This window comes from Trachemys scripta, chromosome 1 (assembly GCF_013100865.1).
Source record: "Trachemys scripta elegans isolate TJP31775 chromosome 1, CAS_Tse_1.0, whole genome shotgun sequence".
In the NCBI taxonomy this organism is placed as follows: Eukaryota; Metazoa; Chordata; order Testudines; family Emydidae; genus Trachemys; species Trachemys scripta.
Genome location: NC_048298.1, coordinates 91,212,407 through 91,240,158, shown reverse-complemented (window position 1 = coordinate 91,240,158; position 27,752 = coordinate 91,212,407). Strand labels below are relative to the sequence as shown.

Below are 27,752 nucleotides of genomic sequence, written 5' to 3'. Positions count from 1 at the left end.
GGTGTGGGGGTGGGACTTGGGAGAAGAGATGAAGTGGGGGCTGGGCCTGGGGCAGAGAGGGTGCGGGAAGAGGTGGGGTAGGGGCAGAGCCTGGGGTGGAGCCAGGGGTTGGGGTTTGAGCACCCCTGGGGTCTGGAGGAAGCCGGTACCTGTGACAGCTGGGAAAATTGATGCCCTGGTCGTGAAAGCTGCTGAATACCTAGAAGCCCAATGGAAGTCAACAGGAATTATGGGTACTCAGAAACTGACCATAAAGTTGAATTAACCAAGGTCACAGATGAACTTCTTGTTAGAGCCCAGATTGAAACACAGGAATCCCTTGTTCTCAATCCCATGAGTAATTATCTAGACTACATACGGTTTCCAATTGTCTAATCACACAAAACCAAACACCCCTGCCCTGCCCCTTCCCTGAGGCTCTGCACCTCCCCACCCCTTCTCACTCTATCCCCCTTCCCTTGGTGGCTCGCTCTCCTCCACCCTCACTCACTTTCACCGGGCTGACGTGCAGGCTCTAGGCTGGGGGGTGGGGCCAAGGGGTTCAGAATGTGGAAGGGAGCTCTGGGCTGAGCCTGGGGCAGGAGGTTGGTGTGCAGGAGGAGGTGCAGGCTCTGGGAGGGAGTTTGGGTGCAGGAGGGGGCTCAGGCTGGAGCGGGGGTTGGGTGCAGGAGAAGGTGAGGAGTGTGGGTTCTTGGAGGGAGTTTGGGTGCAGGAGGGGGATCAGGGTGGGGGTAGGGGTGCGGGAGGGAGTGTGGGCTCCAACTGGGCAGTGCTTACCTCAGATGGCTCCCAGAAGTGACCGACTTGTCCCTGTGGCTCCTAGGCTCAGGGGTGGCCAGGTGGCTCTGCACACTGTCCCCGCTTGCAGGCACTGCCCCCACAGCTCCCACTGGCTGCGGTTTCAGACTAACGGGACCTGCGGAGCCAGCACTCAGGGCGGGAACAGTGCGCGAAGCCTCTCTGATTGCCCCTGCACTTAGGTGCCACAGTGACATGGCTGCTTTGGGGAGCCACACGGAGCCAGGGCAGGTAGGGAGCCTGTCTTTGCCCTGCTGTGCCGCCAACTGGACTTTTGGCCTATTAAAATCTCCTGGATTGCTTTCAATAGCAAACGGGAGATTGAGTCTGATTCTGGGAGACTCCTGGCCAATGCAGGAGGGTTGGCAACCCTAAGATTACACCATCTCTTATAACACTGAGCTGTTTTCTTTGTGGGTAGAAGCTGCATTGGCTGCTCAGTGGAGCAGCTGGTAGGGACGGAGTTCGCGGTGGTAACATGGGAGGTACTGTTGTCCATTGCAAAAACAGAAGTTGATCTGGGAAGGTCATCCTCCTCAAAATTGAGGGATTTACGGCCATCAGCTTTCATAGAGGTCACAGGCTAGTCAGAGGGGGCAATGTGAAGTTTATCAACACTGGCTTTACACTAATGAAAAGGTCTGGGACAGAGATTAGCCCTGACCTTTCTGGGTCCCCAAAATCATGGAGGTGGCAGTGGAGAAGCAGCTTAGTCAAGCTCTGACAGAGTCATTGCATCAGAATAAAGTGGTTCCAGCATATTTATTTCAGCCCCATGTCATCAGCATCTGCCAAAGGGCGCAGTCAGCTCATCCCACACGGGAAATCCCCACAGACTGCAGGCCCAGAGTGTGTGTCTTCTCACTTGATTGGTTCCTCCATAGGTCTGTCAGAAAAGCCTACTCTCTTATTGGTTAGCTAGGAAATGTAAATGACTGGTTTTACTTTTTGGGGGAAACCTTTGACCCAATTCTCTGTCCTATGATAGGCGGAGATTCAGGGCCCACCCCTCTTTCTAAATCTCTTGTTTGATTGGCGCAGAGTGTTTTTCGTCGTGTCTTTCTCCTCTTCAATTGGTCATAAGGCAGTTAACACGTAGAGCGCGCTCTGTGTTTGTGAGGCTATAAGGAGTCGACCTGGCAACCCTCCTTCTACCTTCCGGTCTGCAGCGGGAAGCGTTGACTGGGGGGCGTGGCTTATGAATAGCTTTGAGCACGGCTGTAGTTGTTATGGTTATGCGTAATTATTCATCACGCTGCCTGGTGATTGGCTGGGATGTCTGATTAATTATTAACAAGCCACTTGGCGGGCTTTCGAGGGAGTACTAACGCATAGGCCGGGCAGAAGGAGCCGGGGGGTGGGGCTATGCTGATGAGGCGGGTGCAGGAGGCCGGGGCAGCAGGGAAAATGGCGGCGGAGCGGAGCCGCTCGCCCATTGAGGGCTTCCCGGTACCGGCCTGTATGTTCGCGCCGGAGCCCAGCTCCCCCGGCGGGGCGGCCCAGGCGACAGCCTCCGCCCGACCCCGCCGCGCCGCCTTCGGCTCGGACTGCAGCGAGGACGGGGAGGTGCTCAACGGGGAGCCCGAGCTCGACCTCACCAGTAAGGTAGGCCCGGGCGAGGGAGGCGTTTGACTGCTAGAGAACTGGGCTCGCTTCTTTCTGCGGCCGGGGGGGGGGCGTGTCCCTGGCGGGGGAGCGGGAGGCCTGTGGGGGTGTCCGGTGGGGGTAGCTGCCGGTGCTCTCGAGCGTGGGGAGCTGGGGTGGTCCTGCCCCCCCAGGCGGTGAGGATGGGGGGCAGCCGCCGCTGGGGGAGGCGGCCGGCCGGGCAGGAAGATCCGAGCGACAGGTGTGCTGGTCCGGGCGCCCGGCACGGCTCCGCGATGTGGCTCTGCGGGGATTGTGAGCTGGCAACTTGTTTTTTTTATTTACCGCCCATTGCTGCTCTTCCCCCTAAACTGGCGCCTGCTGGGATCTTTCACTGGGCAGCCCCAGGTACTGGTCCCCCTACTTCGTAATGGTTAAAAGCAGCTCAACGTTCATAATCGGTGAGTATGTCTCTCTCCAATACCACTGTGCAGTGTGGGGAGGAGACCTATGGTGTAACTGACAAACGTGTCAAAAATGACTGAAAGGGGCCTTTGGAAGAGCCCCCTTCCCACATAGAGCACCTTGGCTGTACTTTATCTAGCGCTGTTTAGGAAATTGTCCCAGGCAGTGTGTTTAACTTGGGTGTCTGATCTTCCCTTTAGTTGGTGATGGTGAGTCCGACATCGGAACAGTATGACAGCCTGCTCCAGCAGATGTGGGAGAGAATGGATGAGGGATGTGGGGAGACCATCTATGTAATTGGACAAGGATCAGGTGAGTGTAGCTTCCTTTTGAAGCAAGAGCAAACACTAACTTTACAAGAAAGTGTTAGTTATCTAATTTGATGCTTCAGAGGAAAGTAGAATTCCCTTCACTCCATTCCCCAATATAATACCACATGCAGGGCATGCCCTGCTGGTGAGTATGCTTGGAAACATAATTGGGTTACCCTATTATTATATTATCTGGCATAACTATAAATATTATGGATAACCACTCTTATTTCCAAACACATTTTAAGGCATCTGAGCACAGTACTGGGTGATGGGAGTTCTGGACTTATAATCTCAGTCTTGATACTTCCTTCATGTTCTGAAGTGTCTGCTTTACCTCTGTCATTGCTTTTTTTCCCATTTGTAAATTGGGAATACTTCCCTACTTCACAGGGGTGTGTTAGAAGCACTTTATATTTAACTATCAACTTTAACCAAAATAGCTGCTTCTGACTCCCCTTAGTAGCATGTGCTGAAGGCTGTCTATAGTACATAAAGTTCCCTTTTTGTTGTTTCTAAATGTAATACCTTTAATGTCACATGTCCTAGGTGTGGCAGCAGCCACCTGACTTTGCATATTTGTGGTTTTCACACCTGATCCTTTAACATGGCTTTCATATGTGTGCCCCTTGTTCATTTGTTCGTTCTCTTTTACAAATCACATTTTTGAATATTGTGCTAATGAAAAATACTGAATTTGACACCCCTAGAGCATGACATTCTTTCATAGAAAGCACAATTAGCTCATGGATGTCACTAAGGCCAAGAGCACGGTGGGTTTCAAAATAGTTGGATATGTACATGGGTATTCTTAATATCCAGAGTCAAAAGTTTTTATTTTATATAATATGTATATATATTTTTTTTTTAATATTTACTAAGTTTTGGAAGGGGTATATTTCAGTGCCAAAGCCAACCCTCAAGCTGTGGAACAATTAGCAGGAAACCTTGCAAGGGGGCAGGTTATCCCATAACTGCTTACTGCAGATTTTCTTGCACCTCCTCTGAAGCATCTGGAAGTAGCCACTGTCTCTCAGGACAATGGACTAGATAGGCCACTAGTCTGATTAATTTCAATTGCTATGCCTGCAGTACAGGGAGAACATTGACCGTGTTCAGTCAAGCTTCCCATGTACATCAGTCCTATCTATTTTCTGTAACCTTGATGCAGGGAATAACCATGCCAAGGGAGGGAAGTTCAGTTGGTCGATTCAGTCCTTGTGCTTTCTGCTGAGACTGCCCATAAGGATAATTTGTGATTTGTTTAGAGATAGGCACTTGCTTGCTAAGACCTGGGTTAAGACTCCCCAAGAGGGAAATATGCATTTTTGTATACAAACCTGGGGTTATATTGGAACCAGTAACCTAGAGGAGAAAGACTTCATATAACAGACTCCTTTGAATTTCTTTAGTTTTAATAATTTAAAGAAAAACTAGACTTGAGATCTAGTCAGTTTTACAAAACATGTTAATAGTTCTTTTCAAAAGCTAGCGTCTCCACTGCATCCCCTTGGTAACTTTTTTTTTTTTTTAACACTTTCTCTCCCCTGTTGCAGTGTGAAAGACAAATAGAGTATCTGGCTGTAGATGGGGAAACTGACTAAATACCCAGAGTGCTCTTAAATGCACAAAGTAAGAAAACTGAGAAATATATGAATTTTGATGCTAATCCTTCAGCGATTTTGGGTGTTGCTTGTAACTCTAGTAGGTAAAGTACTTTCAGATAGTAGGATTTATTTATTGTTTTGTTTTTTTTGCTGTTGATAGTGGCCCTTTAATTCCTTTGAGTCTTAAAATTAAGCCTAAAGTTTTCTTCAGGAATAGGCCGTTCTTCCTGTGTTTCTATAGGCTGACTGGTGTCTTTCCCATGTCTGTAATCAGTGCTATAGGCAGTTCATGTGAAGAGAGAATAAAATTAACATTTACTCCAGGCTGTTGGGAAGTGTTGCTAATCTTTTATTCCCTTCCCCCTCACAACCTCTCATTAGATGGGACTGAATATGGTCTGAGTGAGGCAGATATGGAAGCATCCTATGCCACAGTGAAGAGCATGGCAGAGCAGCTTGAGGCAGATGTGATACTTCTGCGGGAGCACCAGGAGGCAGGGGGCAAGGTGCGCGACTACCTTGTTCGGAAACGTGTGGGTGACAACGACTTCCTGGAGGTCAGGTGAGGTGGCAGGGTTAGGCAGTATCACAGCCACATCTCTTTGATCTGAGCAAGTGGTGGTTTGAATTTGGGTGTTGTATGAACCCAGAAAAGGCAGCTGTCTGAACACTCCTTGCTAATTACATCTTTTTCCTCCTCTTTTTATACAAGCTGTCTGCAGTGATCTTTACTTTGCACTCCTGTTCTTGGCTCAAAAGTTTGTGTCTGAGTGACAGCCTCTGTTTGGGTTTTCTCTGGGCTGGGAGCACTTCAGGGATTCTCTGCTGATCCATCAAGGAGTTATTTGGGGACTCATTTATCCTGTGATTGCAGGGGATTCTGGGGCCGTTGCAAGGAGTGGACTCTTTAAAATAAGTCAGATACTGGAATATGGAATCTTTTGCTTATCAGTCACCACTTCAGTTCCAGCCTAATGCTTAAGTGATCTCTTGATGGGTGTCTTGATGCCTTGTATAAAAATGACTTGGGAGTCTCAGTACAGTTCCAGGTGGATTGGATTTTCGCATCACTCATGCTGCCACAATGACCATCCTCATCAGCATCAATAAAGATGTTATATTAATACATGAATTCCCTAAAAGTGTCCCTCTAAGTTGGATTATGTTGTTGCTTGTACTGTGCAAACTCTAAGAACAGATTTCGGGTTCTGGTGCTGTCACCGGTACCCATCACTAGCTTCTATTAACATGAAAAACTTTTCTAAGGGAAGACCAAGCTGACATTCAAAACTCTTTTCCAGGTGTTTGATTACTTTATTCTCTCCCTGGTAGGGTAGCAGTGGTGGGCAATGTGGATGCAGGAAAGAGCACATTGCTGGGTGTCCTGACGCATGGTGAGCTGGACAATGGCCGGGGCTTTGCACGGCAAAAGCTCTTCCGCCACAAGCATGAGATCGAGTCGGGTCGTACCAGCAGTGTGGGCAATGACATCTTGGGCTTTGACAGTGAGGGCAATGTGGTGAACAAGCCTGACAGCCATGGTGGCAGCCTGGAGTGGACCAAAATCTGTGAGAAATCCACCAAGGTCATCACTTTCATTGACTTGGCTGGGCATGAGAAGTACCTGAAGACCACAGTGTTTGGCATGACTGGTCACCTACCAGATTTCTGCATGCTTATGGTAAGTGGCAGTCAAGCAGTGCAATATGCCACTGTTCAAAGCTGTAAAATACTAGTACAGAGGAGAAGTGGATGACTTTATTTGGGGCGGGAACTCTTTTTTTTTTTTTTTTTTGTTCTGTGTTTTGTACAGCACCTAGCACAGTGGATATCTGGTCCATGATGGGGGTGAGGTGGGGGTGTCCTAGGTACTGTGGTAATATAACTAATAGCTTCAGTAGACAGAATATAATTCCCAATATAATGGCATGGCCAGGACTCCATGGCTGTGTCCCTGCTCTTGAGACATGCCATGGGATCTTCAATAGCCATAAGTAGTGAGGGTATTTTTTTTTTTTTTCTTTGTCATCTGAAAGATTTCTGAACTTGGAAATACAGTGCTGTAAGCACTAGTTGAGTTGACTTCTTTTCCTCACTGCTGTCTCTAAAATTCTTGTGTGTTGAGGGGATGGAATCCAGAATTGCTTCCCCCCCCCCCCTTCTACAATCTGATCATAGTCTACAGCAGGGGTTAAATAAATAAATGGAGATATCCTATCTCCTAGAACTGGAAGGGACCTTGAAGTGAAGGGACAGTGAAGCCCCCTGCCTTCACTAGCAGGACCAAGTACTGATTTTGCCCCAGATCCCTAAGTGGCCCCCTCAAGGATTGAACTCACAACCCTGGGTTTAGCAGGCCAATGCTCAAACCACTGAGCTATCCCTCCCCCCTTCTCAAACTTCATTGCACCGTGACCCCCTTCTGACAACAAAAATTACTATACGACTCCAGGAGCGGGGACCGACGCCCAAGCCTGCCCTAGCCCTGCCACCCTGTGTGGGGGGAACAAAGCCCAAGCTCCACCACCTGAGGTAGGTGGGGGCAAAGCTGAAGCTCAAGGGCTTCAGCCCCAGGCAGGGGGCCTGTAACCTGAGCCCCGACACCCAGGGCTGAAGCCCGTGGGCTTTGGCCCCAGTCCCCAGCAAGCGTAAGCCAGCCCTGGAGACCCTGTTAAAACAGTCATGACCCACTTTCGTGTCCTGACCCACAGTTTGAGAACCGCTGGTCTACTGCATACTCTGGCCAAACTATCCTATGTGATCCAGCTACCTGCAGTTGTATGACTTTTTGATGCAGGTTGGCAGCAATGCTGGGATTGTTGGGATGACCAAGGAGCACCTGGGCCTAGCGCTGGCACTCAATGTTCCAGTCTTTGTCGTGGTGACAAAAATCGACATGTGTCCTGCCAACATCCTGCAAGGTAAATGTGGATCTTTGCCAGCAACTGCTCCTCTGTCCTCAGAACACTCAGTATCCACTGGCTTGCCAGTGTCCCCTCAGCTGGGATGGTGAATCAGGGCTGACAGAAGTCACCTCATACTTAGGCTGTAGCTCAAATACATTCTAGAAATTGTCTTTTTTTTCCCCAAAGACAGTTCCCTCACTTGTGTTACAGCTGTCACCTCCATTGTTTGGATTGCTTAGTTGTGCAGCAATACAGTGTTTGCTGTGGGGTTTTGCCTAATTAGGCTGGTGGTGTCAGGGTTAACTAAACCTTTAGCCCTTCTCCTGGTCTTCCTCGATGGCACCCACTTAGATGATGGCCAGGATCCTGAACACTTTTCTTGGGCAGAGATTTCTCTTCTTCCCCTACCCCTGACTGGGGATTTATGCTTGCTTTCACTTTGTGCCTTACTGTGATTTCCCCAGCAGATCTGACTGGGGTCCAGCACCTGTGGTTAACTTTTCTCCAGGGGCTACAACCATGTACTCCAGTTACCAAGCAGACTTCATAAAGCAAAATACATTTATTCTCAGGGTAAAATCATTAGAGGAAACCATATTAACACATGTTAATACAAACTCTTTCAAACAGGGCCGTCCCTACCCATATGCAAAGTACGCAGCTGCATAGGGCACCAAGAAATTTGGGGCACCAAATTTCCTGGTGCCCTGCGCAGCTACATGCTGCTCTAGCCCCTGCCCAGTCTCTTTCCCATGGCCCAAGCCCTGCCTCCGCTCCCGAGGACTGCAGCAGGGCCACGCCTTCATTCATGGGCAGTGGGAAGTGCAGCGACCTAGCCCCAGCCGTGCCACCAGTGAGTGCTGGGGGGGGGCAGTTCCCTCCTGCCCCCCTCACAGAGGCCTGGGGCCAGTTCCTGCCCCCTTCCCCCCCCACAGGGGGGGCTGCATAGGGCCCCAGAATAGCTAGGGAGAGCCCTGCTTTTTAAAGCTTGGTAGAGGTCACTTGTCACACTTATGGGGTTCTACATAGTAAACCAAAGCCCTTCCAGCACTTCCATAAGGGTTAGGGGATCCCTTGGACACAGGGTCAAGAGAGAGAGGCGTTGTATGATTCGCCTTAATCACCCACACAGTAGTTCCTGGAGAGCTGTGGTAACTCGTGGAGTTGGATGCAATCCCTTGTGCACAGTGATATGTAAATCATTAATAAACTTAATATAATGGTCCCTAAAGAGAGATTGCAACTGCAGGCAGTCACATAGGCTCTTTGGGGAGAGGCAGCCAAGTGCTTTAGGCTGGAGTTGGGATTTTTCTCTTGGTATCTAAATTTGAAGGGGGGAAGGCCTGCAGTTGGGGTGTGGGGGATGGATATTAATTTGAAAGCTCTTGCTCTGCTTCCTGCTTGAAGGTCAAAAGTGACCTGCTTAGGCACTTCCAGTGGTGTGCATCAAAACAGAGGGATGTGGGCTGCCTCTTTTCCTGAATTCTGCTCCTACTTTGATTTTGTTCCTCGCCCATAAGGATTTGGCTCTAGTTACTTGGAACAGTGATGTGTTTTTGGTCAGAAGTGCCTGAGAAGTTTTGAGAACCAGGAAGACTAGCAATCTGCCTGTTGCATAAATCTGTCAGAAGATGCTTTCAGTAAACAGGACACTGAGCAGTATCTTCTATAAATCGTAGGAAATGAAGGTATAAAAGATATTTGGCAGACTAATGAAAGCCCAGTCATAAAGCCAGTAACTGGGAGGGAGGAGCCTATTTGGTTTAGGGTAAGAGAGCAGACGTTTTGAGAATTTTTATCTCAGAGCCCACTACTATGCCAAGAGAAGGATGTAGATGTTCTAATTTGAATAGAAGGTGGAAGATTTGGCCCCTTTACCTTGAGCTTTGTATGAGGAACAGATGACCTGAGCAGATGTCGGTGTCTCCTTAGCCAAAACACTAGCCTCCTAGGGTTGCTTTTTCTTAATTACAGCCTGGTTATGGTTATCTGATCAGATGACAATTGAGGAATATAAACGAATTGACACTTAAGTCCTTACCATCCCCCTTGTTTTCCCTCACACAATAGTTAGTTATGTTGTAGGAGATCCTTTCATTAATGCGTTGGGTCTTGGCCACTTCTGGAAGCAAGATACTGGACTAAAAACTGGGCTCCACGGTGGCAGGAGAAGAGGGAGGGCAGGAATCTGATCTGAAAGCCAAATCCTCTACGCTGAAACACTGACTCCTGCATGTCCCCTATCTGGACCTCATTTTGCTCTTGTGATAATCTCTGCTCCCCTCTTGCTTCTGTGGAATTGTGGTAATTAATACGCATAAGTAAGACTGTCCTGTCCTATCATGGCAAAAGCAAGTCATAATTCAAACACTTTCTAGTCCTGACCACTAATTAGCATTCAGCTCATCATAGAAAACTGAGGAAGGTCAAATCTTTTTTTTTTTTTTTTTTTTTTTTTTTTTGTTTAAAACTTGAGTGGCTAAAGATCAATGACTTGGTTGGGGGGGGGGAATCATATTTATTTCTTTTAAAAATAAACCTGTTTAAAATGAAATCTGAATTTAATACAGTAGGTGAAGGTCTAAACTTAAATCATTTTAAATAAAAACAGAGGCTCACAGATTCAGCATATTATCAACAACTCTTAAGTTGAAGGCTGGAGATCAGGAGAAAAACGTTCTAGCTTTTGAAATGATTTTATAAACATGGCATAACAGATCATGCTCCATATTAAGGGCTTGATCCTGTTGGGGATGCAGGGGCTGTGCAAGACACTAGCAAAGTAGGGTTGCCAACTTCCTAATTGCCAAAAACTGAACACCCTTGCCCTGCCCCCCACTCACTTTCACCAGGCTGGGGCAAGGGGTGTGGGATGGGGTGCAGACTCTGAGGTGGGGCTGGGGATGAGGGGTTTGGGGTGTAGGAGGGAGCTCTGAGTGGGGACTGTAGGGGTTCACAGTGCAGGAGGGGGCTCAGGGCTGGGGCAAGGGGCTGGGGTGCAGGTTTTGGGAAGGGAGTTGGGGGTGCAGGAGGGAGTTTTGACCTGGGGAGGTGGTTGGGGTGCAGGCTACTGCAGGGTGGCGCTTACCTCCGGCGACTCTAGTCAGCGGGGCTTAGGCAGGCTCCCTGGCTCCGTGCAACTCCTGGAAGCAGTGGGATGTCCCTGCAGCTCCTAGGCAGAGGGGTCAGGGGCCTCTGCACACTGCCCATGCCAACAGGTGCTGACTCCACAGTTCCCATTGGCTGGGACCGCAGCCAATGGGAGCTGCTGAGTTGGCGCTCGGGCAGTGCACGGAGCCCACCAGGCTGCCCCTGCGCCTAAGAGCCAGATATGTTGGCCACTTCTGGGAGCCATGCAGAGCCAGGGCAGGCAGAGAGCCTTCCTTAGCCCCGCTGTGCCCCCGCCCGGACTTGACAGCCCGATCAGTTGTGCTGGGGACTGCCAGCGTCTCTTTTTGCCTGGGCAATCCTGTTGAAAACCTGATTCCTGGCAACCCTGTGGCAGTCATCCCACCCATTGGACCTGGCCTCTGACTTCAGGAGACAGTAACATGTATCTCATCAGCAGGGATTCTAGTTTAGAGATTTTTTAAAAAAAATCTAAATCCATGTTTTTCCACAATTAAAATGAGATACCTATATTATGGCTAGGCATCAGTTGAACACTGTTTTATTGATAGTCACAATTTTAGGCTTCAAACTTGCTTTATCTGTGCCAATCATTATAATAAAATTAATAGAATGGTCCAGTCACAGTGCATTGTTTCTTTTTAGTGTTCGTGATGGCCCTGCTGTTTCAGCCTCTTGTTTTTTAGCTTCTTTTCATTCAGTTTGGTGCTTTCTATCTGTTCTACCATTGTCTGCCTTCGAACATAATCTGCACCCTTCTTGCATACAGTACAGAACAGCACATTGATAGCAATGTGTAATTTGTTCTTCCCAAACTCAGTGACATGGTTGTTAGGGGTGATTTTTAAAGTTTTCAGCATGTTTTCATAACTTTAATTACTTGTGGAGGCTGAAGTGAGATGCATTGAAACATGAACCTCTACAGTAGGGGTAGGCAACCTATGGCGCACGTGCCAAAGGCAGCACGCAAGCTGATTTTCAGTGGCACTCACACTGCCCAGGTCCTGGCCACCGGTCCGGGGGGCTCTGCATTTTAATTTAATTTTAAATGAAGCTTCTTAAACATTTTAAAAGCCTTATTTACTTTACATACAATAATAGTTTAGTTATATATTATAGACTTTATAGAAAGAGACCTTCTAGAAACATTAAAATGTATTACTGGCTCACGAAACCTTAAATCAGAGTGAATAAATGAAGACTCGGCATACCACTTCTGAAAGGTTGCTGATCCCTGCTCTACGCTGTTGAGTAAACTCTGTACACCAGAAGCAGTTTATTGGAGTATGTAAATTTAAAGTGCATTCAAAAATCAACCACAAGAGAGGGAGGTTGCAAGCACTGAATAAGTGATACAGGTACTTTCAGTAAAATGTAGTTAATGTTTTTATTTTTTCACCAAATGTAAAAACTAAAGATTATCTGTAAAAACACACATTCTGCATTTTTTCCATGGCAAACTGATTTATATGATCCCTGTGTGATGGGATCCCTGGGGTACAACCTGGAACTTGGGTACCGCTCTGTCCCCTTAACTCTCCAGCCTGGGCTGTCTCTCCCAATGCTTTGCTAGTGACAAGCAGCAAACCCCTCCAGGCACTGTTATCACTCAGTATAACAGCATGTGGAGCCTCACACCCAGCTAGATTGCATGAATGCTACCTGAGCCACTCACAAATCAGACAGAGAAAGGTACCAGCAAATCTCCCAAGCCCCCAGCCTTGTACCCAGAACTGTACCATCTTGTCCTAGTCAGAAGCCTGACCCATGTACGTTTATTATCCAGTCTGCTGCTCCCTTGATGTGGAGAGGACACACACTGGCCTTTGTAAACTGAGCTGAGGTTTCCCAAGTACTTCAACCAAAACACACTGTTTTAGGTAAAATATAAAGCACATTTATTAACTACAGAAAGCTAGATTTTTAGTGATTATAAGTGGTAGGCACAAAAAGTTAGAGATAGTTACCAAACAAAAAGGGTCAGTGCACAGTCTAAATCTTAAACCTTATTAGACTAGGCAGGATTTGGATCAAGCAGTTTTCTCACCCCTCTAGATGTTACAGTTCTTAATACATAGGCTTCCCCTTTAAGCCTGGGTCCAGTCTCCTCAGTTAAAGACTTCATTTTCCCAGCATTCTTGTTGCTTCCGGCATAGGTGGGGGAGGAAAAAAGTCAAAGAATGATGCCACTATCCCCTATTTTAGTTCAGTAACAACCATATAGCAAAATCTCACAGCTTCATATACATGATGTACATATTTTGACAGAACAATGGGTTTCAGCACACTATGATCTTTCATATGGTATCTTACGTGGCATGCTTTGTATGAAATGAATCATCATTGTATGATGGGTGAATATGGGAGTTCTAGGGTGCTGCTTTGAGGTACAGAGTGCCACACCCTGCTCTTCAGGATCATCTGCTAAGCCTACCTGTGGCCTCATGTTTAGGGCCCAACCAAATTCATGGTCCATTTTAGTCAATTTCACGGTCATAGGATTTTAAAAATCATAAATTTCATGATTTCAGATATTTAAATCTGAAATTTTACGGTGTTGTAAGTGTAGGGGTCCTGACCTAACTCTGAAGTAAGGATGGCTTGGTATGGTATTACCACCTTTACTTCTGCGCTGCTTTTGGCAGGGCGCTGCCTTCAGAGCTGGGTGCCTGGCCAGCAGCTGAAGTTCTCCGGCCACCCTGCTCTGAAGGCAGGGCCAAAGTAAGGGTGGCAATACTGCGACCCTCCTACAATAACCTTGCAACTCCCCTTCCCCATGACCCTCTTTTGGGTTGGGACCCTCAGTTTGGGGAAATGCTGGTTTCCCCTGTGAAATCTGTATAGTATAGTGTAAAAGTACACAAAAGACCAGATTTCATTGGGGGGGACGGACGGGCGGGGACCACACACCATATTTCATAGTCCATGATGCATTTTTCATGGCCCTGAATTTGGTAGGGCCCTACTCATACTCCTGTTTTATAACTTTTCTCTCAACCTGAGTGCTAATTGGCTTAGTTCTCAAATTATGAATATTTGACAACACTCACCATGCAAACTTACTCTCTAGCTCATGTAAAAACACTGATATGCCCAGTATCTGCCTGTCCTTGCTTCTGGGTGGTTCTGGACACTTCAAGTAAATGGCCTCGCTCTGTCTCCTTGTACATAGACAGATACAAACAGAAATCCATTAACTTCTCAACTGCCTCCCTCTCTCTTTCTAAACAAGTAAAATACTGCCGTGCAAAAGGCATGTGGGTTACATGAACAGAAGTCTTGGATTGTTGTTAGTTCTTTTGTTTTTCTCGGGGTAGGAGAGGGCGGGTGAGTTATGTAACACGGCAGAAGGAACAGTGTGTGCAACCAGAAAGGAGCAACCGTGGTGTCTAAGCAGGATACTGTGAAGAAGAGACAATTTTCTTCGGAGTGCAACTTCTAGTGTTGACTTCAACACCTGGGAACTGAAAAATAATCTGCCATGGCTGCAGGTCATAAAACCATATCTTTGAATATTGTCAAGAAATTCCTGTACCCCTGGGCACAAAAGGAATGTGCCAAATACAGTGAATAATGCAACAAAGAGATGCAAGGCCTGGCTGTCAGAATGAAACGACATTATGAAAAATGCTCCTCAGAAGGTAAATGACTTTGAAGATGATGATGTGGACATATCTGAACAATCTGGATCAACTGGTTAGTAAACTTAAGTTTGCATCTTTCTTATGCACTGCCTGCCATGTCTTAATGTGCTAGTGAATAACTTAAATTGTCATAAATTTGTGTTTTGGGTGGATTACTTATGAATTTCAAAATGTGTTCAAAATATAATTGGTATGTTTGTGGGAGTATTTATCAATTACACTTTTACTGTCACTGCTGGACTTCTGAAATTCTTTATTGCTTAGTATAATCAAACATCCTAAGTGACGACTTTCTGTTTAAAGTGTGATTGGGCACTTATGAATTTTAGCACTTAAACATTTTTTTTAAATCTGTTTGGTATGTTGTTAAAGATAAGGGTTTAAATAGATTTAGAGAATCCTTGGATTTATTTTCTCTCTAAAATTGGGTTTAAAATAAACTGTCATTTAAACAGTGGTACAAATAGTAGTAGGCAGAATCTTTCATTTACAATTTTTTTTTTAAAGCCGTGCACTCAGTAGTAATCAGTGAGCGAGTGATTTTTTTTTTTTAACCATTTTGTTTCAGAGGCCAGTTTAGGTATAAGAGATTATGAATATCCATCTGCAATGTCTACAACTTCAGAGTCACCTGCTGATACCACCAGCAGTGCTGCAACTAAACATGTCAGACAGTAAATTAACTGCGTTAAAAAATGCATGGAAGAGTTCATAAGCAGGACCAGAAAATTCCAGCAAGATGAAACAACTCCATAGATTAAAGGATTGCTTGGTTCATTTATGCAACAAATTCTTCATTTCGGCTTGTTCAAAGCAAACACTTCATTGGACGTAGCTCAGTCATTATGACCAGGCTGCACTCCACCCGGCAGAGCAGACACTGTTGAAAGGTTGTTGGATACAGTATACGAGAAGGAAATCTGAAGAGTGTGCAAAAAAACATTGACAGGGAAACTTGGTAATGTGAGTTTTGATGGGTGGAGCAATGTATGCAATGATCCAGTAATTTGTTCTTGGGTGACAGACAACAACCCCATCTTATGTTATTGTACAGAAATTGACACATCAGGAAATACCTATACAGCAGAATACTTAAAGTAGAAGTAAAGACTATAACAAACTGAACAAAAATTAAACAGTTGAGCGTATAGCTTTGTTGCAGACAATGCTGTAAATGTAGCAAAGATGAGAAATCTAGAAGAAGATAATGAAGGGAACCTAAAACTTATAACATATGGGTGTGCAGTGCTCCTTGATTGCATCTTTTAGCAAAGACTTAAATACAACTTTTGGAATAAAGGAAAACATTTTTGACATTGCGGAATACTTCATAACAACCATTGTGCTTCAGCTTCACTGAACAAAGCATGAGGATCCAAACTAATTCTCCCCCAAGATGTGTGATGGAATTCAGTGGTTGACTGTTTTGAGCTATTTATTAAGAATTGGCCTCTTCTGATGACAATTTTGTGAAGAAAATCATAACAAAATAGGCTGCTCTCACAACCAGCGTAGTCAACATTGGACTAAAGAGAACTGTAGAAGATATGCTGAATATACTGAAACCTATTTCCATAGCCTTGAGCAAACTGCAGAAAGATTTCAGCTATATTGCTGATGCTGTTGAAATTTGGAAAGGATGTCAAGAGACATTGAAGAAAGAAATACCCAGCAGGAAAGTTAAATTTTAGGCAGTAAAGAAGTGGATGGATCAAGAACCTACTCCATCTCTTTCTTGCCAATATTCTCAGTCCAAAGTTCCAGGACAGATGCCCAACTGCCGAAGATGCTGCTATGACTTGGGCATCCAGTAATCACCCCATAATCATGCCAACCATAATAAATTTCAGGGCTGGAGGTGATGAACCATTCAAGCAGTACCTGTTGGCTGATCTTTAAAAGAATCCCACCACTGAATTGGTGGAAGTCACTAGCTAAGCACCAGGAACCAGTGTGTGTTGAAGTGCTAAACCAGCTTTTGACACTAGTAGCCTCTTCTGCAGGCAGGAAAGAATATTTTCTTCATTTTGACTAATTAATTCAAAGTTGAGAAGTCAATTGGAAGTTGAAACAGCAGGAAAACTTGTCTTTCTCTTCTAGTCTATGAATAAAAATGAGGAGGGAGGGAATGAGATCTAGCTTTAAAAGTTTGAAGTACAGAGTAAGTAACTTAGGAGACTTTCTTATTTTCAAAAGACTTACCTGAATAGAAACTTAAGCTCCAGTCACTTTCACTTATGCATATTTGAAAAATTTCACAGGCTGACTTGAAATCAGTTTACTTCACAGGCTACAGTTAATCCCTCTGTTCCTTTAATAAATCATTTGGTTGTAAATATGAAACATCTTTTAAGTTCATGTATCCAAAACATTTACCATTTTTTGTTTAATACAAATAAATGTTATATGCTGTTTTGTGTTTGAATTCATTCCAGTTGCCATCCTGATGCAGCTTGACACAAATCATGAGCTAAAGTTAATTTTGGATGCAATAAGCAATGTATTACTGACCTTTTTTTCTAACATACTGAAAATGTACAGTTAAGAAGAATCTGAAAATACTGAGCTATATAATTGCTTGAATAAGTGTATATAGTTATAGTCTATCTTCCTGCATCGCAAAAAGGTGTACCCAATCTAGTATAAAGGGTCTATTTAGTTGTAAATCAACATGTTTTAATGTAATTCAGATTGGTTGATATAAAACAATAAGCAGTCATCTTTCGTTAGAAGATAACTGATGTACAAATGGAAAGATTGATTGAAATCTAATTTAAATTGAGGTTTTCCATTTAGTGATTTAAATCGCCTCCAATTAAATGAATCCATTCCCATTTAAAACAGACCTCTAATAAGCAACCTTAAAACTTAGACACCACTTCAATAGATGTATATAGAGGCAAATTCATACTTTTTTGGCACAGTTTTGGCTCGGCAGCAGGCTGGCTGTTATGGAAGACGTGACCCCAAGTCCATTTTTTTGCAAATGTGCCTGTCTCTCTTAGGAAATCTGACCAAGGCAATTTTTAAAGAGGGGAGATGCTGCCCTAACTATGTTCATTTCACCCTTTAAGAAACTCTGAAGCTGTTACAGCGACTTCTGAAGTCCCCAGGGTGCAGGAAGATCCCGGTGCTGGTTCAGAGCAAAGATGATGTCATTGTAACAGCCTCCAACTTCAGCTCAGAGAGGTAATAGCAGTGGAGAGAGTGGTCTGTATTAGTCCTGTTTGGGGGTGGAGTGCGTCTGGGCGAGACGATAGGGAGCAAAATCTCCACAGCTTAGATGTACTAACGTTTCATCTGCTGCATAATACATCGGTTCCATAAAGGGAAAACTCAGACTGACCATCCATTTATTCCTCTCCCAGATAGAAGTGTGGGGCTTGTGCTGAGCTATCCGCATAAGATGGACGCACAGTGCCCAGACCTCAGTGCAGGAATCTAAAGCCCCTTTCTGAATCTCAGAAGGAAGTTTAGATGCAGTATTGCAGAATTTCAAATATGAGGTGTTCTGCAACTAACTTTGCCTGCCAAGCTTTCCCCTGCCAGTGCGGAGTATTTATCTCAGTCCAAGATGTTGATGTCTCCCTGAACTTTGAATCAAGGTGAGGGGACTAACTTACTTCCATCTGTTGTCTGTCTCCCTCACAGGATGTGCCCAATTTTCCAGATTTCCAATGTCACTGGTGAGAATCTGGAGTTGCTTAAGATGTTTCTCAATCTCCTGTCTCCCCGAACAAGTTACAGGGAGGAAGAGCCAGCAGAATTTCAGATAGACGACACTTACTCTGTACCGGTAAGGGGACTGGTGCCGGGAAGGGCTCTCTGCCACATTTGAGACTGTACCAGGGGTGGGGAGGTGGGCCTGCTGGAAGGGGGAATTCCAGTACTGCTCTAACAGCATAGTTGAGTGACTCCAGTTACCGGTGGTTCTCTCTCTTGTGCAGGGTGTGGGAACAGTTGTGTCTGGGACAACCTTGAGAGGCCTGATCAAGCTAAATGACACTTTGCTTCTGGGTCCAGACCCCTTGGGCAACTTCCTGACCATTGCTGTCAAGTCCATCCACCGCAAACGCATGCCTGTGAAGGAGGTGCGTGGTGGCCAGACTGCCTCCTTTGCTCTGAAAAAGGTGAGTGTGTGTGTGGCGGGGAGGAGGGGTCTTCCCTAGTTCCTGATAGCAAGAGCCTTGCTTCTTCAGGATACTTTCCAATCCTGGTTAAAATGAGACTGCTTCCACCAATGCTCGAGGGCAGGGGGAGCGTTCATCTACCAGCACCATAAAGTCCCATACAAACTTCGTGGACCATGTTCCACACCCCACTCCCCTTTCAAGAGTTGTCACCAGTCTAATAATTCTGTGCCCTTATCTTGAGCTGTGTTCTCACCAGACAGTCTAAAATAGCAGGTGTGACTTGTAGGAGATCGCTCATTAAATACAAGTGTTGCAAGGAATCACTCTTGTCAGAACTGAGCTAATGTGCTAGGCCTGGTCTATACGTAGTGTTTGCACCAATTTACCTTTCAGCTAGGAGTCTGACTTTAGTTTTTTTTACCGAAAGATTTATATTGGTACAAGCCCTAGTGTAGGGATAATGGTGCCTCATACCAGAATAACTGCATCCATACTAGTGGTGTTGCACTGGTTTCAAACCGATATAGTAAAAACTGTGTAAACAAGCCTTTAGCATAGTGCTAGTTGGCATTGTGCTGTTGGAAGGAGTGTCTTTCTGAATGACAGGTAAATAGGACGCCTATGGCACTCTTCGCAACTGTAGCTATCTTAACCCCAGTGTCCTGCCCAAAATTCAATTTTGGGTAATCACATCCTTCTATCTACAACTTCTTCAAAAGTTTCAGCTGCAGTCATTCTTTGGAACCCCTGCATAGCATTGTTGTATGCTGCTGAACAGCTATCACATTGCATCCCAGAGGTGGCTGCATTTCAGTGAGTGTGAGTAATCATTGATCTGTAAAATGCCTTGAGATCCCTCTGGATGAAAGGAGTGAAAGAACTGAACTTATTCTTTGTAGTAAGCATGATTCTTAACTCTCTCTTTGTCTTTTTTCCTGTTTCCTCCCTAGATCAAGCGTTCCTCCATCCGGAAAGGCATGGTGATGGTGTCCTGCCGGTTGAATCCACAAGCATCCTGGGAATTTGAAGCAGAGATTCTGGTGCTGCATCATCCCACCACCATCAGCCCACGCTATCAGGCCATGGGTAGGTGTAGCAGCTTTCTCTGACCCTTATATCCCAGTTGAACAGCTCACAGTTGCAGAATTCTGCTTTAGCCTTAGGCTGCTTAATCCACCTGTGATTTCTGCTTTATCCAGGATGTAGGGCATAGTTCCTTGTATTAACTTCCCTAATTCCATTATGGGTGAGAGAGCAGATCTAGAAGAGCAAGGATTGCTGCCAGTAAGAACCAGTGTGCTTGGGAAGAGGAAAGCCTACACAGTGGCTACCAGGAGTCAGCATTGTCCTTAGCCCAGTGGCTCTCTAGCTTCATCATTTGCACAACAAACTCTGCCTGAGACACTGAGGGCAAAGAAAAACCCACAGCTGGCCTGTGCCAGTCAACTCTGGGGGCTCGTGGAGCTCGGGCTGAGGAGCTGTTCCCTCGCTGTGTAGACTTCTAGGCTTGGGCTGGCTCTGGGATCCTCTCATCCCACTGGGTCCCAAATCCTGGGCTCCAGCTCGAGCCTGGAAGTCTACACGGTGATGGAACAGCCGTGTGAGTCTGAGTTGACTGGCACGGGCCTGCTGTGGGTTTTTCTTGTCTGTGTAGACATACTCTGTTCTTCTCAATACCACGTCCCCCGCTGTTTGGTTCTTAATGTTTCATTGCGTGGATCACCAGGAAAGCCAGTGCAGAACAGTGTGAGACCCCCTGCAGTATCCAATATTTAGCTTCGTTTCTGAGCAGCAAACAAATGCATCTGTAGCGTCAACTTCGTGCTGATTAGAATACAATAGGTTATTTTCATTCTGAACTCAAATGTGCTGTGGATAGATTAGCAGTAATGACCTTGGACTCTAATCTGAGGCTTGTTCCACTAGTGGCATTTCGTACTTGAGAGCCTCTGGTACGTTATCATTTACAGTGCATTGTGGCAGTATCCGCCAGACAGCCACTATCCTCAGCATGGACAAGGACTGCCTACGGACAGGGGACAAAGCTACAGTGCACTTCCGCTTCATCAAGACCCCTGAATACTTGCATATAGACCAGCGGCTGGTCTTTCGTGAGGGCCGTACCAAAGCAGTGGGTACTATCACCAAGGTAAAGGCCGAGGAGCCATACCCTTGGCATTTTGCTTTCCCAGTAAACCTTTACTCCTACAATGAGGAGACAAGTAGGGGAATCTGGGAATTGGGAGGATATAGTTTCACTATCTTAGTTGCCAATTTCAAGCAAGACTCAGGCTAGTGGTGACCAACGTGTATTGCAGTCTGATGGCCATCTGGCCTGTGTGAAACTGACTGGGTGGGGAGGCTGGGGGTGTCTTTGTCTTCCAGAGGCAGGTGTCCCCTGACATGAGACTGGCTGTGCCATAGAGACTGAACACCCCTCTCAGCCCTACATAGCATCTCCGGGGAAGCTCTGAGGCATGTTGATTTGCCAGTGTGGGCTACCGTGGGCTGATGCTTGCTATATAGTTCACTTTATGGCTAGTGGAAGTAATTCTCTAAGCACTCCTCAGTTTCAAGAAACCCTGAAGTTTTGAACCTTGCTTGGCTGGCCCTGCCATTTTAATGCTGTGTATTCTTCCATCTGTAACCGGCAGTTACTCCAGACCACCAACAACTCTCCAATGAACTCCAAGCCCCAGCAGATCAAGATGCAGTCAACAAAAAAGGGACCCCTTACGAAACGAGAGGATGGTGTGCCCCAGAGTGGGACAGCGGCTGGGGGGGCCCTGGTGGGGGATGATGCCACCTCATCAGGAGCAACACCAGCAGTACCTTCTAGTGCCCTGCAAGCACAGGTTAGCCAAAGACATCTAAGTATCTTCTGGCTAATCACATTCTCCTTCCTGCCAGCTGATTGTCTCAGCCCCATAAAACATCTGCATTGCTCCCCCTTCTTGGGACTGTTCACTTGGCAATGACAAATTATATGAATATAGCCGGCAGTACCCCAGCAAGGAACTAGACCCCCTGATAACTGAGAAAATCCTGACAGCTGATTGATGGCAGCTTGTCCTCTCAATGGAACATTTGTATTCAGACAGTGCAGTGCCTAGGAGAACTTGTTGTAGGCCAGAGCCCCGTTGTGCTAGGCGCTGTGCAAACACATAGCACCTGCCACAATGAGCTCACAGCCCAAGTAAGGGCATTAGGCCAGCTGTCACTTCCCTTTGGTCAAATCACACTTAGACCACAGAGCCTGGCTTGGAAAGAGACAGCGTTCTTTCCCTCAGTTCATGTCTCTGTATGCCTTTCTGTCTCCTCTTCGCTGCGGTGTCACTGTGGATAAAGGGCTGCACTCCCAGCCTCTTATGCTTGCTCTGTATTTTTGCCCTGTCCTTTGGGTGTTTGTGTGGCTGTGCTCTTGCTCATCTCTGCTTCTCTCTTCCTGCTGCTTTCCTTCAGACTGCACTGGATGAAGAGCCCCACAACCGAGAGGGCAATAAGGTATTTTTGCACCCTGACAGCTGATTTGAGATAACAAGTGGGCTTGCTGGCCTGAGTCTGGGAACAGAGTCACGTCAGCAAAACAATCGTGGAGGCTTTCTGCTTCCATCACGCACAATATGGAAACCCAGGTCCTGGATTTCTGAGATTCTGAGCACCTTCAGCTTCCATTGACTTCATAGGAGTTAAGTGTTCAGAGCTTCTGTAAATTGGGTCCCCAGAAGACTAGAACTAAAGTTTACCAGCTTCTGCTTGTCTCCTTGCTACCTGCAATAGTAGGAGACTGATCATGTGAGAGGTGCTCCCCTGATGCCCTAGCAGTGAGAGTGCAGGTAGAACACTTGCCTCAGTTCTGTGTTTGTCACTTCGATTTTTTTGGGGTCATCACAAACTAAAATTCCCCTTCTTGTTTTCCAGTCGAAGGTTGGAGGAGGGGGCCGGCGACGTGGGGGCCAACGCCATAAAGTGAAGTCTCAGGGGGCTTGTGTGACTCCCGCCAGTGGCTGCTGAATATCTTTTTTCCCCCACCCTCTGAGGAATTCTCCCCCTCCCTCCATTTCTTAGCCAAGACGTCCAGAGCAGCTTAAACCAAAACCCATCCAGCTGATCTGCTGCAGAAGAACCTTCCCTCCCAAGGAATGACAGAGGGGTTGTAACTTATAATAAGCTAATGAAGGTGACAAGACTCGTGGAACTGATCGACTGACACCTTCCTCCTCCCTCTACCCCAACACACTTTTGTACAACCTGGGCTCTTAGTCTTTATTATATTATGTGTGCATGAAGATGAGAGGAAAATCCAGATATATTGGAGAAGAGCCATTTGGCTGCTTCCCTTTCCCCATCTGGTCCTGTCTGTTTAACCTTCTACACTGTCCCCAGTCCATTGGCATTAGAAGACCTGAAATTCCAGGGTTAAAATGTGCTGAATGGTGGGTGGTTATAGGGGGCAGCAATTCCTCACTCTCCGGAAAGGTGCCAAATGAGTTCTGGACTCTCCCGGTCTTAAACTGTTTTTTAAATGGGTTAATTTTAATGTGGCAGTGACTGCAATTTGGAGGGAGATGCAGAAAACTGAACAGATGGACCTTAAAGAGGAAGGTGAATTCAAGAGAGATCCTTGACCTTAACTAGGTATGTTTAAATTTTTATTCTTAATACTTCTCCCTCTCCTCCCTAAATATAAGGCCAATAGCTGGTACAAGTTTAATCAGAGGTGGGATTAAGTACAGAGGTTACTTGCCCATCTCATCCTCCTTCCTCTTCTAACCTCTGTTCAATGCATGCTGGAACAACTCTTACCCACCCCTCAAGGTCCTGGCGGCCGAGTGACATAGTGAGAATGTTTCCAGACTGCTCTGTGGTATAGGAACACTGTGTAGCCTGCGACCAGCATAAGTCTCCCCTGTGACTAGACGGTGATCAGAAGTGGGATAGCCTTTTTGGGCCTGGAGACTGAAAACAAATGCCACCCTCATTTGACTTTGCCTGCTCCAAGTGCTCCCTTCTCTCCTGGAACTCGCAGGCCAAGCTTTGCCATGGGAGTGGTAACAGTGGTCAGTCCCACTCTTTGCAGAAGGGGGAAGTGATTAGTTGATACCAACCTTAGGGAAGCACTTTCAGCCTGGGAAGCCCATGAAGATTTTATCTCTCTCTTTTTTTTTTTTTAAATACAGTTCTAGCTTCTTGGGTAGGCCCTCCAGGACACCCCTTCTGAAGTGACTTATTTTATGAGTATCATGTCCTTTTACCTCAGGCTTTGTAGCTGGTCACCTCCCAACTTGTTCTTCTCTCCTCTCCCACCCCTTCCTCTTCAAAAGACGAGCTCCCCTAGAGGATAATGCTTATCCTCCACTGACTAGTGGGATGCTTGATATCTTGAGGGAGAGGCAGAGCAATCACTTTCTACTCAGAATGAAGTGAGTCACTGTTCATTGTTTCAGAGAGCCTCCACCTTGGGAAGCTGTTAACTAGCGAGACAAAGCCTAAAGCCATCTTTGAGGGCAAACTGAATGGAAGTGGGGAGATAGAGCATGGTCCTTCCTGAGCCAGTTGCTTAACTGCCAGAGCTCTCTGGGGAGAAATCATAAGTAGCTACGTTATTAATGGCACCCCAATTGTGAAGGAGTGTGACGTGTTGCTAGCAAAATATGGGGGCCTGCTTCATTCATGCCCAGGCCCTCTAGTAGCATTAAAACTGCATCTGATTTCACTGCTCTTCAGGGAGGCAGAGAACTCTAGGCGTTCTTCATTCCTGAGCCTGTTTTCCTCTTTCTTCATTCCTTGTGCTCCAACTGAAAGAGGGAAGCCTAGGGCCCGAAGAGGATTTACATAAATTCATGCTAAGGAGGTGGTGATCTCTCCTTTTTGTTGTGACCAGCATACAAAGATCACTGAGACTGGTGTGATGTATAAAATAAAAAGTTTGTTCTAAGTTAAATAGTGTCTTGTTGCTTTAAGTGTTCTTAAATGTTAGTCATGGGAACGGCCACCCCTTACCCCTGAATCCCTGTGCCTTCACAAAGTCCTGCACCTCGCTCTACTCCAATCTAGGTGTGAGAGCAGCCTCTGCACTTATGGAGGGGGATAGGTTCCATAGGAGTACTGGTGAAGTTAGGCTGATTTCCCGTACAAGGGGAAGCTGTAGGGATGGGGTTGAGAACCATGGCACACCAGGAGCTGGAGGTGAAAGACATGCTTTCAGTATGAAGGTTTAGAGATGCTTGAGCAAGGAACTGATTTGGCAGCTCAATCTAAGCCCCACGTCTCTGCTACAGGTAGACTAAACCAGGGGCTCTCACCCTTTCCAGACTACTCTACGCCTTTCAGGACTCTGATTTGTCTTGTGTGCCCCCAAATCTCACCTCATGTAAAAACTACAAAATCAGACATAAAAATACAAAAGTGTCACAGCCACATTATTACTGACGAAGTGCTGACTTCCTCATTTTTACCATGTAATTATAAATCAATTGGAATATCAATATTGTACTTACATTTCAGTGTGATACTCGAGCCTGTTTTTCACTTGTGAGCCGTCTCATTCTGGGAAGCAGTGAAGCTACAGTAACAATGAAGTTTTTCTCCACATTATGTCTATTCCTACTCTCTGGGCTGGCATTAGGGAGCGGCAACCAGAGCAATTGCCTGGGGCCCCAAGCCACAGTGGGTCCCTATAAGCTAAGTTGCTCAGGCTTTCTGCCTTGTGCCCCAGTGAGTCTAATGCCAGCCCTGGCAACCCCATTAAAATAAACTCGTGACCCACTTTGTGGTCATGACCCAGTTTGAGAACTGCTGATATAGTCTATAGAGCAGTATAAACACGTCATTGTCAGTATGAATTTTAGTTTGTACTGACTTCGCTAGTGCTTTTTATGTAGCCTCTTGTAAAACTAGGCAAATATCTAGTTTTGCCTCCTGGAAGACCTCTGCGTAACCCCAGGAGCACACATACCCCTGGTTGAGAACCACTGGACTAAACCCGATATCTCTGGCCCCTTTGCAATGGAGGATAGAACCTAATCAAGTCTTTAGTGCCCATTCAAACTGCAGAAAGTGCCATTCTCTACACCTAGCTTCTTGTACGAACACATGGATCTGCTGTATGGGGCATCTGAACTGTGTCCTTTTATCTGTCGCCTAAGCAGTTGGGAGCTGTTCAGGGTTTTACTTTTTCCTGCTCTGAAGGCATTGCCTCTCTATTGCTGAAGTTAAGTGTGGGCCGGGACCTGCTGTAGTGTAGTATGGTATCTTTGCATCGGGCCTCAATTTTTCCTTGCCAAAGAGTCATGCAGCTGTGATCACATGCAGCGTCCTCATCCCTCATGCTAGCTGGGAAATAACAACAGTACCCAAGCCCCAGTGTGCCAGAGTCCAAACTCATAAACTTAATATCTTCAGTTACTCGCCAGCCAGGTGGGAACTCCTCAGAATCCTGCTTCCAATGCAAATAGCATCAACTACAAATAGAGAGCAGGGGCAGCTTTGCGGAGCAAGGAATCCACCCACTGGGGGGAGCGGAGCAGCCTTCGTAAGCATAGGCGCCATTTACTATGTAAAATGTTTATAGCCCATGTTGTCAAACTTCATTTGAGGCAGCTGTTCAGTTACACAGCAGTTGTTCCAGACGTGTTTGTGGATCCTCCTACAAATCCCCTCTACACCCACAGGTTACTTCCAGCTCAGCTAGGTTATCTGAGCAGTAGCACACACATCTTAGGCCCGGTGTTGTGAAGCAGAGCTAGGTTGTTCTTTGGAATAGGGGAAGCAGAATAACTCAAGTGGGTTAGCCTTGGGGGAAAAAACTAAAATCAGTTTTCTAAAATGCTTAGGGAGGGGATGTTGCAAGCTGGGTATTAGGGAAAGTAGGGAGTCAGTATGCATAAGGCAGGAGATAAAATGGTGCCAAAGTCAGATGGTGGCTGGATATGAGGAATTGTAAGACACTTAAATTGGACTGGACTAATGCATTTATAAGAACAATTCTGCAGTGCTCTGAGGATGGAAGGGGTTTGGGTAAGACATAGCCTATTATGGGCTAGACTAGAGTCACAAGGGAGCCTGCCACTTTAGGGGACAAAGTCCAACATTTAGGCAACACTCGAATTTTCAAAACCACCTAACTGTCTAGGTACCTAAAGGCCCCCTGCCACTTAAATTTTTGTCACCACCAACCAGTTGAGAGCCTAAACTAGGTGTTTCCATGCCTAAATTGCCTGCAGAGCCCAATCTGGTAGACATGCTCAAAGGCTGCCTAAGAGTGAGCCCAGTGGATCTGCCCCCCAACAAAACATCAGGGATGGGGGTGTTGCACTCCCCCCCTCCCTTATGCCCTACAGACCAGTAAGTTAGAGCATTCAGCTGGTATGTGAAGTAGGGACTGGAACCTAGAGCACTCTAGGGAAGCATGTTAACTGCTAAGTTATAATCACACTCTGGCCCAGTGACTATTGAGACTCGTAAGAGTTATAAGGGACCACAAGGGTCATCTAATTTAACCCCCTGCCAAGTTGCAGGATTTGTTTTTTTCTTAACCATCCAGATGACTGATGGTTATTCAGCCTCCTTTTAAAAACCTCCAGTAAAGAAACTTCCACAACCTCCCTAGGCGTGTGTTCCATTGTCTGACTGTTCTTACAGGTAGGAAGTGTTTCCTTAGATTTAATGTAAATCTGCTATGCTGTAGTGTGACCCCATTGCCTCGTCCTGCCCTCTGTCGCAAGAAAACAACTTTTCTCCATCTTTTTTATGGCAGCCTGTCAAGTATTTGAAGACTATTATCATATCCCCTCTCAATCTCCTCTTTTCCAAACTAAACATACTCCGTCCCTTCAGCCTTTACTCGTATGGCTTGCATTCCATCCCTTCGATCATCTTTGTAGCTCACCTCTGGGTCTTTTCTAATTTCTCTATATCCTTTCTATACATTGGTGACCAAAATTGGACACAGTACTCCAGCCAAGGCCTAACCAGACCACGTCGAGTGGTACTAGCACCTGTGGCTTGCATGCTATGTCTCTATTAATGCAACCTAAAATTGCATTTACTTTTTTTTTGCTGCAGCAGCATGGTATTGCTGGATCATGTTGAGGCTGTGATCTACCACAACTCCCAGATCCTTCTCAGCAGTGCTGCTGCCAAGCCAGTTATCCCCCCGTCTGTATTTGGGTTT

The 27,752-nt window shown here is 46.1% G+C and overlaps 1 protein-coding gene across 2 annotated transcripts; it reads left to right on the top strand.

Annotated features, from left to right (window-relative positions):
• The first annotated feature begins 1,946 nt into the window (after positions 1–1,946).
• Positions 1,947–24,521, top strand: GTPBP1 (GTP binding protein 1). 2 transcript variants are annotated; one of them, XM_034776447.1, is made up of 13 exons: positions 1,947–2,403; positions 3,048–3,159; positions 5,147–5,327; positions 6,098–6,446; positions 7,563–7,686; positions 17,519–17,633; positions 18,096–18,240; positions 18,392–18,574; positions 19,528–19,663; positions 20,548–20,726; positions 21,232–21,432; positions 22,040–22,081; positions 22,499–24,521. In XM_034776447.1, the coding sequence occupies exons 1-13, from the start codon at positions 2,164–2,166 to the stop codon at positions 22,589–22,591; spliced, it is 2,100 nt and encodes a 699-aa protein (XP_034632338.1). In that variant the 5' UTR covers positions 1,947–2,163; the 3' UTR covers positions 22,592–24,521. The 2 variants fall into 2 exon arrangements, with proteins under 2 accessions (XP_034632338.1, XP_034632346.1); XM_034776455.1 differs by lacking the exon at positions 22,040–22,081 and having other exon boundaries at positions 1,948–2,403.
• Positions 24,522–27,752: the final 3,231 nt, after the last annotated feature.

Excerpts from the sequence above, each read along its gene's own strand:
- GTPBP1 (XM_034776447.1), top strand. The coding sequence starts at position 2,164 with ATGCTGATGAGGCGGGTGCAGGAGGCCGGGGCAGCAGGGAAAATGGCG. Across the intron at positions 18,575-19,527 it reads CCTCCTTTGCTCTGAAAAAG|ATCAAGCGTTCCTCCATCCG; the intron begins GTGAGTGTGTGT and ends TTTCCTCCCTAG. Across the intron at positions 21,433-22,039 it reads CTAGTGCCCTGCAAGCACAG|ACTGCACTGGATGAAGAGCC; the intron begins GTTAGCCAAAGA and ends GCTTTCCTTCAG.